At 50.1% G+C, this 12,328-nt stretch overlaps 1 protein-coding gene across 1 annotated transcript in view; it reads right to left on the bottom strand.

Annotated features, from left to right (window-relative positions):
- Positions 1 to 2,349: 2,349 nt before the first annotated feature.
- The window catches only part of myripb (myosin VIIA and Rab interacting protein b), a gene marked incomplete at both ends in the record, with an annotated part of 325,794 nt that continues 315,815 nt past the window's right edge, over positions 2,350 to 12,328 (bottom strand). The window contains 4 exons of the mRNA XM_081352764.1: positions 2,350 to 2,354; positions 2,940 to 3,012; positions 3,144 to 3,239; positions 3,314 to 3,475. Of these exons, the coding sequence (XP_081208890.1) occupies positions 2,350 to 2,354; positions 2,940 to 3,012; positions 3,144 to 3,239; positions 3,314 to 3,475 (336 nt within the window). The remainder of the gene's footprint in view (positions 2,355 to 2,939; positions 3,013 to 3,143; positions 3,240 to 3,313; positions 3,476 to 12,328) is intronic.

Genomic DNA, 12,328 nt, shown 5'->3' with positions numbered 1-12,328 from the left:
ACAACAGCCCTTGCACGAGAAAATCTCCTGCAGTCTCAAAAACGACAAAAAGAATGGTACGACCGAACAGCCAGATCCCGTACATTTGAGCCAGGAGAAAAGGTCTTGTTGTTGTTACCAACGAGTGAGCATAAACTGTTGGCTAAGTGGCAGGGCCCCTACCAAATAAAGTGGAAAGTGGGTCCTGTGACAAACTGTATGAGATAAAGATCCCATCCAGGACCCAGCCCATGCAAATCTTTCATGTTAACATGTTGAAGAAGTGTGTTCCACGCAACCAGAACCTACGTCTGAGGAAGTAGCGGGAACCATATTTCCTGGGGAGGAAATAGAGGAACAATACCTGCCTGGTCGTCAGGGGAACAGTCAGCTGAACTTTGAGCACCTGGAAGATGGTCAAAGGCAGGAAGTTCTACAATGCATCCCAGCCCAACTCTTTATGGAGAGACTTGGCAGAACAAGCGTTATCCACCATCACATAACTCTAAAAGATCCCAAACCCATGCATCAGCCTGTATACTGCGTCCCAGAAAGACTTCTGCCAGTTATGAAGGAGGAGTTGGAGACCATGCAGAGCCTTGGTGTGCTTGGTGACCGCATTTAAAACACCCTTTGGACATTTTCAGTTCTGTGTCCTTGCTTTTGGGCTTCACGGAGCTCCAGCTACTTTCCAAAGGATGATGGACCAGGTCCTCCGGGGGACTGAGAAGTTTGCAGCTGCATATTTAGATGATATAATCATCTATAGTCAAACTTGGCAGGAGCATCTGAGGGACGTGCTACTGAGAATTAAGAATGCTGGTCTAACCATCCACTCCAAGACAAATGCACCCTAGCCAGGACTGAGACACAATACCTAGGGTATGTGCTGGGTCATGGAGTAATACGTCCACAGGTGGGGAAAGTGGAGGCCATCAAGAATGCAGAACGGCCAGTGACCAAGAAAAAGGTCCGTTCTTTCCTTGGACTTGTGGGGTGATACAGGTGTTTTATCCCCAACTTCTCTGAACAAGCCTTTACCTCAACTGATTTAACTAAAAAAGACAAGCCAAATGAAGTTAACTGGACTCAGGACTGTGAGAGGGCTTTCCAGGACCTAAAGGACTCCTTATGCACAGAGCCTGTTTTACAGAGTCCCGAATTTGAAAAGACTTTCACTATACAGACCGATGCTTCTGAGCATGGCATTGGGGCTGTACTGCTTCAGGAAGGTCAAGGGCAGCTCCAACCAATTGCCTACATCAGCAGAAAGCACCTTATTAAAACATTCGCATAAATTTTAAAATATTGCTGATTACTTACAAAGCACTAAATGGTTTAGCTCCGCAGTACTTGAGCGAGCTCTTAACGCATTATAGTCCTTCACGTCTATTGCGATCTCAAAATTCCGGCCAGTTGATAATACCTAGAATATCAAAATCGACTGCTGGCGGTAGATCCTTCTCCTATTTAGGACCAAAACTTTGGAACAGTCTTCCTAATATTGTCCGGGTAGCAGACACACTCTGTCAGTTCAAAGCTAGATTAAAGACACATCTCTTTGACCTAGCATTCACATAATACATTATAGACTTCTATAATTCAATGTTAGGCTGCATAGATTAGGTCAGCCGGAACCGGGAACACTTCCCATAAATCCTGATGTACTCGTTACATCATAAGAAGAATGGAATCTACGCTAATTTTAGTGTCTTTTTTTATCCCGAGGTTGTCCCGCAGCCTGCTGGATCCAGGCTGTATCCAGATCTGACGAAGGACCTTCGCCTGGACCCGATGTCAACGCAGTGCTGAAGTGCCAGCTAATCTCTCCCTATGGAGGATCCCTTTACCACTCTACAGATAAAGCGTTCTCGGGAAAATTCGTTTCGCGTACCTACCCCGAAGTGACAAAATAAAATAAAATTCTGTATCAAAATTTATAAGGAAAGACCAGTACTTTGTTTAGGCCTGGTTTGTAGGGAATTACAAACCTGCGCACATATATTCAAACGCACATAACTATAGAACCAATTCTTAATGCGCATGTGAACGCCATCAGCGTTTATCACAGGTTCGCGTTTAAAGTCTGTGTAGAGAGAATGGTGTCATCTTAGCATCCCCTAATTTAATAACAAATGATCGTTGCGACGGAAGCGAATCAATCAAAACTAACTTTAGCTGGAAAATAACTTTATTAAAGAACCGCTATAAAGCCAAAACAATCTATTATACGTTTATCTCTGTAGAGCTGCTTTGAAACAATCTACATTGTTAAAGGCGCTGTATAAATGAAGATGAAGAAGAATCCAGGTATTCTACAGTTGAGAAGGAGTGTCTGGCAATTAAATGGGCAGTGGATGCTTTAAGATACTACCCTGAATAAAGGCAATTATATGATAATTACCTTTATTCACATATTTTCCACAAACCTTATTGTAATTAAACTTCCCGGTTCACACTCTGTACAACCAAACCCATAATCCAGGTTAACTGTTTTTTAAAGCAACAGCCACATTACTTCCTGTAAAAGATACCATTTTGGTGTGATGTCATGGGGGGGTTGGGTTTAGAAAAGTTGTTTTTGTCAGTCAATTCAAACATGGCAAGTCAAGATGTATTGCGTCTACAAGAATCACTGAAGGATCCCAAATTGAACGAGAAACCTGGCACGACATGTTTTGTGTCTTTTTTACAGAAGGCCAGGGAAGTTTTTAGTGGTCTGGTTCTTACACAAATCCATCCGGCATGAATTCTAGTGCATAAGTAGTTTATGGTGCTTTTTCCCCCTATTTGGAGTCCCCGTTATTAAAATTAGCCCTCTGGACATTCTGCACTATGTTTTTAGTTGTGCTCCAAGGAAGATAGTAAGTCTTACAGATTTAAAATGACTTAAAACATGAGGGTGAGATCCCTTTTGAGTCAATAAACCCTTTCAAAGTGTAGTATATGTGTATTCATACCTGATGACAAACTTCTGAGAGGAGGAGCAGGAAGCTTTCTCCTCTGATGACGAGAAGAGTCCAGTGTCTGGGACTGATGTAGGAAAAACATTGCATCACTAATAAGTCTAAAATCATGAACAAAACCATTTCAATTGTACATGCATCCTACTTGTTTTTAAAGTTTAATCTTAAGTGTAATATTAAGGTGCATAGGAAACTCACCATGGGTTTAGATTTGTTCTTGGAAAACCGTGTGCATGCAGATACATTCAGACCTGCAGTTTTGAGGGCTGATATTCTTGCCTCAATATCTGAGATCTGCAGATAACAGATAAACTAAATTTACACTCGAAGAGTCTGAGTACTAGAGATGGTACATAGCAAGCACTCACCTGGAGCTCGGACTGCTGCACCTGGGCGGCAGCGGTGGCCACCTGGTCTTCCAGAAAGGCCAGTTCAGTCTCTGTGGTGGAGCTGCTGATGTTGCGTGCACAGGCTTCTAAGTCACTCAGCGCCCCCTCTAGGCTGTACACAGCACCTGCAGCCAAATACACCTGCACACAGATCACAGGATCACAGAAACCATTAGAATTTCACAGATGAATGTGAGAGCTGAATGATGAGGCAACACAAAAAAAAATATTTTCACAGTGGGATTTGGGTGTGCTGGTTTACATTATTTTTCAAAGTAAAATGTATAATTACTTTAAATTATTACTGTTCTGCTTTCAGTAAGAAATGAAAACAGTGAGTCTATATTTATTTCAATCATGACAACTTTCTGAGAAGTTTTGGTATGTCAATGAATATGGCAATGTTAAGGTATTTGGTCTTGGCAGACTAGACCTGCTACGTATTCTGCTATTGCAATGGACTTGCTACCGCCAATAGATTTACATAAATGTTGCTGTGAGCATATAAGTATGCTGCTGCTGCATAGTCATGCATAAATCCCGTAGCAGATCTAGGCAGGTGGATCTGGGGGAGCTGGAGGATTTTAGAGGAACTCTGATGCGCTGCAGGATGGTGACAACAGCGAACACTGAAGACTATTGAGCAAGAAATTTCATTGGCTGCAGAATCAGCAGAGGCCAGTTAGCTTGAGCTATGTGGTAATGGTATGATTGCTTGCAGAGTGCATGTAAAGGACCTATCAGCCTGTGCCATCTAAAGTTTAATGACTGATCTAGATATTTTAATCATGAAAACTCAAACTCATAAAGTCCCCCTTGGTAAAAAACAAGCTTTTAATGTTGTTTATATGTCTATGTGGTGTTTTAAAATGCTTGTTTAAGACCTACCATGTGCAAAGTCACCACAACTGCTGAGTATTTTCTCCTTAAAACTGCAGTGAACCAAAGACGCGGTTTGAAATCGCTGGTGTTTCTGATGTCACAAACTACCTTGTAAACAATCACGTCAACGACGTCTAATCATCAACAAGAGGATCTCTGAGCTTGTGTGAGTGAGTGGAGGCAGGGCTATTTCAAGGCATGACGATTTCTTCTTTTTTTTTCCAAGGAAAAAAACTTTTAAATATGTCATTTTGGTGATCAAAAGTGAGTTCCCTTTCAGTCGCTCACGTTCGACGTAACGTCGACGTGACGACGTAATTGGGATCACTTCAGAGAGCCCTATCAACTTCGAGTATCTACAGAACAAGCCAATGAACGTTGGCGTGCGTGAACGCGTCACACGCACACATTGTCTTTCACTTCGGAGCCGAGCTTTTGCTTTCACTTCCGAACTCTACAGGAAAAGACTGCCTTTGAAAACGAGAAAGGACTCTCCTTGTGTTAGTGTGACGGCGCGATCAGCGGTGGCCGCGAGCATTGCAGCTCACAACTGCTGTTTTCACAGCACTATTGTTCTGTGTTTGTGTGTGTGTGTGTCGGTTCGGTGGGCGTTTCCCCGTGTGTTCATTCACACCGCGGCTACCCCTGGGTGCCTCAGCACTGAGAGAGTTATTTTTCTATTTTTTTGTTTTCACTAAAAGAGCAACACAAGCGTGACCCTGCGTCTTTTTCAAGATGTCATTCCGCTTGTGCGTTTCTGGATGCCGTCGTTCCCTGGCGCCAGCAGATGGCCACAGTAGTTGCCTCTCGTGTTTGGGCATTCAACACGCTGAGGCAGCTTTTGTGGATAGTTCATGTTCCCATTGCGGGAATATGACTATCGCAGCGCTTAGATCGAGACTCGCTTACCTCAAGGGAGGTGCAGTCCCCTCGCCTATGCCCCGATCTAGTGTCTATTCTGCCCCGCAGAATAGACCTACTTCGGTGCATGACCAGGGTGATCTGAGGATTACTGTGAGGGCTTCCCCGTCGAGTCATCCTCCGCGGGCCCCTCACGCCTCACAAGCGCTGTCGCCATTGGGGCTCCTTAGTGAACGTCTTGGTCCTTCTCCGGAACGGCCAACCGTTTCCTTTGGGGCTCCAGCTGATGATCAGATGTCGATCGCAGCATCGGAGGGGGAGCTGTCCTCTGGAAATGACGACTCGGCTGCGTTGCCCCCCTCGGGGTGTGTAGCGTTGTCCGAGCCGGATCCAGAATGGACTGCTATGCTTTCCCGGGCCGCCGAGAAGGTCGGGCTTGCGTGGAATCCTCCACCACGTCCCGAACCTTCTCGGTTGGACGATTGGTTTCTCGGGGCGGGCCGTGCTGGTTCTCAGTGCGCCGCCCCGGTACCTTTCTTTCCGGAAGTGCATGAGGAGCTTTCTAGGACGTGGAAGGCACCGTATAGTGCCCGAAGCCGTTCTAGTGGCTCCTCACCCCTCGCCACCCTCGACGGCGGGGCAGCTAAGGGGTATGTGGATATCCCCCCAGTGGAGCGGGCCGTCGCGATGCAGCTGTGTCCGGCGTCCACTTCCTCTTGGCGGGGTAATCCACGCCTCCCGTCCAAGGCCTGTAAGTTTTCGTCCGGTCTAACGGCGAAGGCTTACAAGGCCTGTGGACAGGCTGCTTCCGCCCTCCATGCCATGGCGCTCTTGCAGGTCCACCAGGCCCAGGCGCTCATGGACATGAACGAGGGTGGTTCTGACCCAGAGCTCCTCCGGGAGCTCCGTGTGGCAACCGACCTCGCCCTCCGGGCGACGAAGGAAACCGCACGTTCGGTTGGTCAGGCGATGTCCACTCTGGTGGTCCAGGAACGCCACCTTTGGCTCAACCTGGCGGATATGAGGGACACCGATAAATATCGGTTCCTGGATGCCCCTCTTTCCCAGGTTGGGTTTTTCGGCGACGCGGTCGAGAGCTTTGCCCAACAGTTCTCGGCCGCACAGAAGCAGACGGAGGCCATCCGGCACATCCTGCCCCGGCGGACCCCTGCTGCTCCCACCCGTCCGCCGGCCGCAGACCCTCCGTCTACTCGTCGCCGTGGTCGGCCTTCTGCGGCGTCCTCCGCTCCCGCTAAGCCCCAGCAGCAGCAGCCATCATCCAGGCCTCAGCGTGGAGCAAGCCGCAGGAAGCCGACCCCGCCCGTCCAGGCCGCTGCCAAACCAGGAGGCAAGCGACGGTGCAAACGACCCTGAGACGGGCGGCCCAGAGGTGGATCAAGTTGCTCTTCAGGAGATGGCGAAGGCGCCACTCCTTCCCCCGGTGGAGGGCCGGGCGGAGAATCTTTTGTTTCCTTTTCTTTTTGTTCCGCCACTGACCCACGGGTCAGTGGTACCCACATTTTCAAAAAAAGAGCAATTTCTGAAACCTCTGGGCCCCAAGAGGGCGCGCTTGGCAGTCGACGACGCCGCCATGCCTTGTCACTCCCGAGCCCCTCTTCCATCGCCAGCGAGCAGCAGTGGCTGTGTTCCGGACGTGCTGTCGCCTCCTCACACTCACTCTGCCCTTCGTCGGAAGCAGGTATGTGTTGCACCACACACTCAGACCCCACTTCGGGCCGCTGTGCCGTCCGAGTCGGGTCCCTGCATTCCGCCGCGCTGCCCGGGTACGTCTGTGGTGCCGTTAGTCCCGCTTGCTCGGTCTCTGGGAGCCTGGTTAACGCTTCCCAGCCCGTCTCGCTGGCTCATCCGTACCATCAGACTCGGCTATGCGATTCAGTTCGCCCGGCGCCCCCCTGCTTTCAGGGGCATCCTGTTCACCCGTGTTCTGGCGGACAATGCCCCGGTGCTCAGGGCGGAGATCGCAGTCCTACTGGCGAAGGACGCGATCGAGCCGGTCCCTCCAGCCGATATGAAGACCGGCTTCTACAGCCCGTACTTCATTGTACCCAAGAAAGGTGGTGGGTTACGACCAATCTTGGACCTGCGCGTCCTGAACCGGTCCCTTCACAGGCTACCGTTCAAGATGCTTACGCAGAAACGCATTTTCAAATGCATCCGTCCCCAAGATTGGTTTGCAGCGATCGACCTGAAGGACGCGTACTTTCATGTCTCGATTCTCCCTCGACACAGACCGTTTCTCCGCTTTGCGTTCGAGGGACGGGCATATCAGTACAAGGTCTTACCCTTCGGGCTGGCCCTGTCGCCCCGCGTCTTCACGAAAGTCGCGGAGGCGGCCATTGCTCCCATGTGCGAGCGTGGTGTTCGCATCCTCAACTACCTCGACGACTGGCTTATTCTGGCCCAGTCGAGAGAGCAGTTGTGCGAACACAGGGACATGGTGCTCAGTCACCTCAGCCACCTAGGGCTTCGGGTCAACTGGGAAAAGAGCAAACTCACCCCCGGGCAGAGGATCTCTTTTCTCGGTATGGAGTTGGACTCGGTCAGCATGACAGCGCGCCTCACCGAGGCCCGTGTCCAGTCAGTGTTGAACTGCGTGAGCACGCTCAAACGCAGAACAGCGGCACCACTGAAACTGTTTCAGAGGCTCCTGGGGCATATGGCATCTGCAGCCGCGGTTACGCCGCTCGGATTGCTTCATATGAGGCCGCTCCAACACTGGCTCCACGATCGAGTCCCGAGATGGGCGTGGCAGAGCGGCTCGTGCCGGGTCCAAGTGACTCCGCACTGTCGCCAAACTCTCAGCTTGTGGTTGGACCCTTCGTTCCTGCGGGCAGGTGTTCCCCTGGAACAAGTGTCCAGGCACTCTGTGGTCTCCACGGATGCCTCTACCACCGGCTGGGGGGCCACGTACAACGGGCATGCAGCTTCAGGTCTGTGGACGGGGCCTCAACTGCATTGGCACATCAACTGCCTCGAGTTGTTAGCAGTACGTCTTGCATTGAGCCGTTTCAAAACGCTGCTACTAGGCAAGCACGTACTTTTCCGTACGGACAGCACTGCGACCGTTGCGTACATCAACCGCCAAGGTGGTCTACGCTCCCGCCGCATGTCACAACTCGCCCGCCATCTCCTCCTCTGGAGTCAGAAGCATCTGAGGTCGCTTCGTGCCGTTTACATTCCGGGCCTGCTCAACCGTGCAGCCGACGAGCTCTCACGGCAGCAGGTGCTACTGGGAGAATGGCGACTCCATCCCCAGGTGGTCCAGCTGATTTTCAGGCGCTTCGGGACCGCTCAGGTAGATCTGTTTGCCGCCCCGGACACGTCTCATTGCCAGTTGTTCTATTCTCTGACCGAGGGGACCCTCGGCACGGATGCTCTGGCACACAGCTGGCCCCGGGGCCTTCGCAAGTATGCGTTTCCCCCAGTGAGCCTTCTTGCACAGACCTTGTGCAAAGTCAGGGAGGACGAGGAGCAGGTCTTGTTAGTTGCGCCGTATTGGCCCAACCGGACCTGGTTCCCGGAACTAGTGCTCCTCGCGACAGCCCCTCCCTGGCCCATTCCTCTGAGAGAGGACCTGCTCTCTCAGAGACGGGGCACCCTATGGCACCCGCGTCCAGACCTCTGGAAACTCCATGTCTGGTCCCTGGATGGGACGCGGAGGTTCTAAGTGACCTACCCCCTGCGGTAGTTGACACCATCACTTCCGCTAGAGCCCCCTCTACGAGGCGCCTCTATGCTCTGAAGTGGAACCTGTTCGTTGACTGGTGCTCCTCTCATGAGGAGAACCCCCGATCTTGCTCGATCAGAGCCGTGCTTTCCTTCCTGCAAGAAGGGCTGGAGCGAAGGCTGTCTCCCTCCACCCTTAAAGTGTATGTTGCCGCTATTGCCGCACATCACGATGCTGTTGATGGTAAGTCTTTGGGAAAGCATGACCTGATCGTCAGGTTCCTGAGGGGAGCGAGGAGACTGAATCCTCCTCGCCCACTCTCTATACCCTCTTGGGACTTGTCTCTGGTCCTTTCGGCACTTCAGAGACCACCCTTTGAGCCTCTGCAATCAGCTGAGTTAAAAATTCTGTCCTGTAAGACAGTACTCCTGGTTGCATTGGCCTCTATCAAGAGGGTAGGGGACCTGCATGCATTTTCGGTCGACGAATCGTGCCTAGAATTCGGCCCGGATAACTCTCACGTCATCCTGAGACCCCGGCCCGGATACATGCCCAAGGTTCCTACCACTCCCTTCCGGGACCAGGTAGTGAACCTGCAAGCGCTGCCTTCGGAGGAGGCAGACCCAGCCCTGGCTTTTCTCTGTCCCGTTCGCGCTCTGCGTCTGTACGTGGACAGAACGCAAAGCCTCATGACCTCAGATCAGCTCTTCATCTGTTACGGAGGCCAGCAGAAAGGGAAGGCTGTCTCCAAGCAGAGGATGGCCCACTGGATAGTGGATGCCATCGCCTTGGCTTACGAAGCCCAAGGAGTGCCCTGCCCGCCTGGGTTGAAAGCCCACTCCACAAGGAGTGTCGCTTCTTCCTGGGCGCTGGCTCACGGCGCCTCGCTGACAGACATCTGTAGAGCTGCGGGCTGGGCGACACCTAACACGTTCGCTAGGTTTTATAGCTTACGTGTTGAGCCGGTTTCTTCCTGTGTGCTCGCTTCTACTAGCTGGTAACACCGAAGTTCCCGCTCTAGTGTCGGCTTGCTGCGCCACTCCCTTCCTAGGAACGGATACGTGCACTTTTTACTCCAGTCGAGTTCCCCATTGGCGAACCCTGTGAGTTCCTCCGCACCCCTTCGGCAGTTGGACGTTGCGGAGCGTCTGACGCCAGGCCTAGTGCTCGTATGCTTGTGTAACTTGTGCTAGGCTGGGTTCCATATGTGGTGATCCCTGCGGCGATCCCATATGTGTATTCTTCCACGACCAGCTCCCTGCGGTGAGCCCGTGTCTTCCCTTGGCAGAGTCTGCTCTGCCGTCACTGTCCGGTGGTCTCCCCCTTCGGGTGGAGCCACCCCAGTGACATTCCATATGTCGCACTGCCCCTTCGGCCAGTCCATATGTGTATTCTCCACATGTTACCTCCCTTCAGGCAGGATGTGGCTCTGCAGCGTTCTTTCCCCTGGAGAGGTACGCTTTCCCAGTGTTATCCAAGAGTTCCGCTGTGTGGGGTATAATGGAACAGCAGTTGAACTCCCTCTACGCAGGTCTTCCGCCCCAGCAGTTGGGGGTCTGAGAGTCTTGCGTAGGGCGCTGGATGTGGCAGCAACCGTGGCGTTTTCCATGGGATCCCAATTACGTCGTCACGTCGACGTTACGTCGAACGTGAGCGACTGAAAGGGAACGTCTCGGTTACTGATGTAACCCTCGTTCCCTGAAGGAGGGAACGGGAGACGTAACGTCCCGTCGCCACCGTTGCTGACCATCGCTGCATGGCCGTCACAAATCTCGGCTCCTCAGCGAAAAACAATGTGTGCGTGCGCCCGCTTCCTGTTTATACCCGCGCGGCGGGGCGTAGGCGCGTGACGCGTTCACGCACGCCAACGTTCATTGGCTTGTTCTGTAGATACTCGAAATTGATAGGGCTCTCTGAAGTGATCCCAATTACGTCGTCACGTCGACGTTACGTCTCCCGTTCCCTCCTTCAGGGAACGAGGGTTACATCAGTAACCGAGACGTTTTAAGGGATAAAATGATTGACTACAGGTGGACTTTAAGGAATATGGCAATGTTAATGTTATTGGCGGTCTAGATCTGCTATGCATGCTTAACGCTAATGGACTGTGCTATGCGTGACTTGGCCTGCTTTGTCAAATGGCTTGACTGTGTATCTGGGTTAGCAAAACTCAGAGTTATTTAAAGGTGAAGTATTACATCACTCAAACATCACAAACACAACTCTTGAGGGAGCATGTGTATGTCTCAACAAGAAAAAATATTAAGAATACTTTTAGCTGTGTTGCTACACATCATATGTCTCAACAAGAAAAAATATTAAGAATACTTTTAGCTGTGTTGCTACACATCATAAGTAAGCAGCAATTAAGTTGGATAACACTGACAAGAGCGAACACAAGCATCTTGTTCAACACACATTTTTTTACATGACATACCACAACTGTTTGAGGCATTATAAACTGGCACATTTGTCTTTCTGAACATGATGATGCTGAATAATACTGTCTTCCCCTTCTTGAAAAGCTGTTTTAAACCCAAATATTGCTTTGATTTAGTTTATAGAAGGTAGTTGATAAATAAAATTTATTTATGATATTCTTATTTTTCTCTATCAGGACAATTAAAGCAGATGTAAAAGACTAGTACTAAATAGTAAATTTCAATCGATTCCTCACAGAAAGTGGTTCCAAGACTTCGGAAAGCCTGAATATACATCACTGGACTGGTTTTATGGAACATGAATCTCCTTCTTTTTTTTTTCTTTTTTTTTTTTTTTTAAATACTGTGACTAGCTGTCTTCCCCATCTTGATCTCTCCTCTTTTTCTACCTGATGCATGGAGAGTCAGAACTGCGAAGTGCACTGCTGCGTTTCTGAATAACCCATAAACCTCTTAAGGGGACACACACACATGCTTGGCACATGCTAGTATACCTTCTATAAACTACGCAGCAGCTCGAGTTCTTCCCAGAACCAGGAAATATGACCATATTAGCCCGGTTCTGTCAAAACTGCACTGGCTCCCTATTAAACATCGCATCAATTTTAAAATATTGCTGATCACGTACAAAGCACTAAATGGTTTAGCTCCGCAGTACTTGAGCGAGCTCTTAATGCATTATAGTCCTTCACGTCTATTGCGATCTCAAAATTCCGGCCAGTTGATAATACCTAGAATATCAAAATCGACTGCTGGCGGTAGATCCTTCTCCTATTTAGCACCAAAACTTTGGAACAGTCTTCCTACCATTGTCCGGGTAGCAGACACACTCTGTCAGTTCAAAGCTAGACTAAAAACACATCTCGTTGACCTAGCTTTCACATAATACATTATAGACTTCTATAATTTAATGTTAGGCTGCATAGATTAGGTCAGCTGGAACCGGGAACACTTCCCATAAATCCTGATGTACTCGTTACACCATAAGAAGAATGGCATCTACGCTAATTTTAGTGTCTTTGTTTATCCCGAGGTTTTCCTGCAGCCTGCCGGATCCAGGCCGTATCCAGATCTGATGAAGGACCTTCGCCTGGACCCGATGACAATGCAGTGCTGAAGTGC

The sequence above is a fragment of the Scardinius erythrophthalmus genome (assembly GCF_964197995.2).
Source record: "Scardinius erythrophthalmus genome assembly, chromosome: 22".
NCBI lineage: Eukaryota > Metazoa > Chordata > Actinopteri > Cypriniformes > Leuciscidae > Scardinius > Scardinius erythrophthalmus.
The sequence above is the reverse complement of the archived record's forward strand: the minus strand, read 5'-3'. Positions and strand labels throughout refer to the sequence as shown.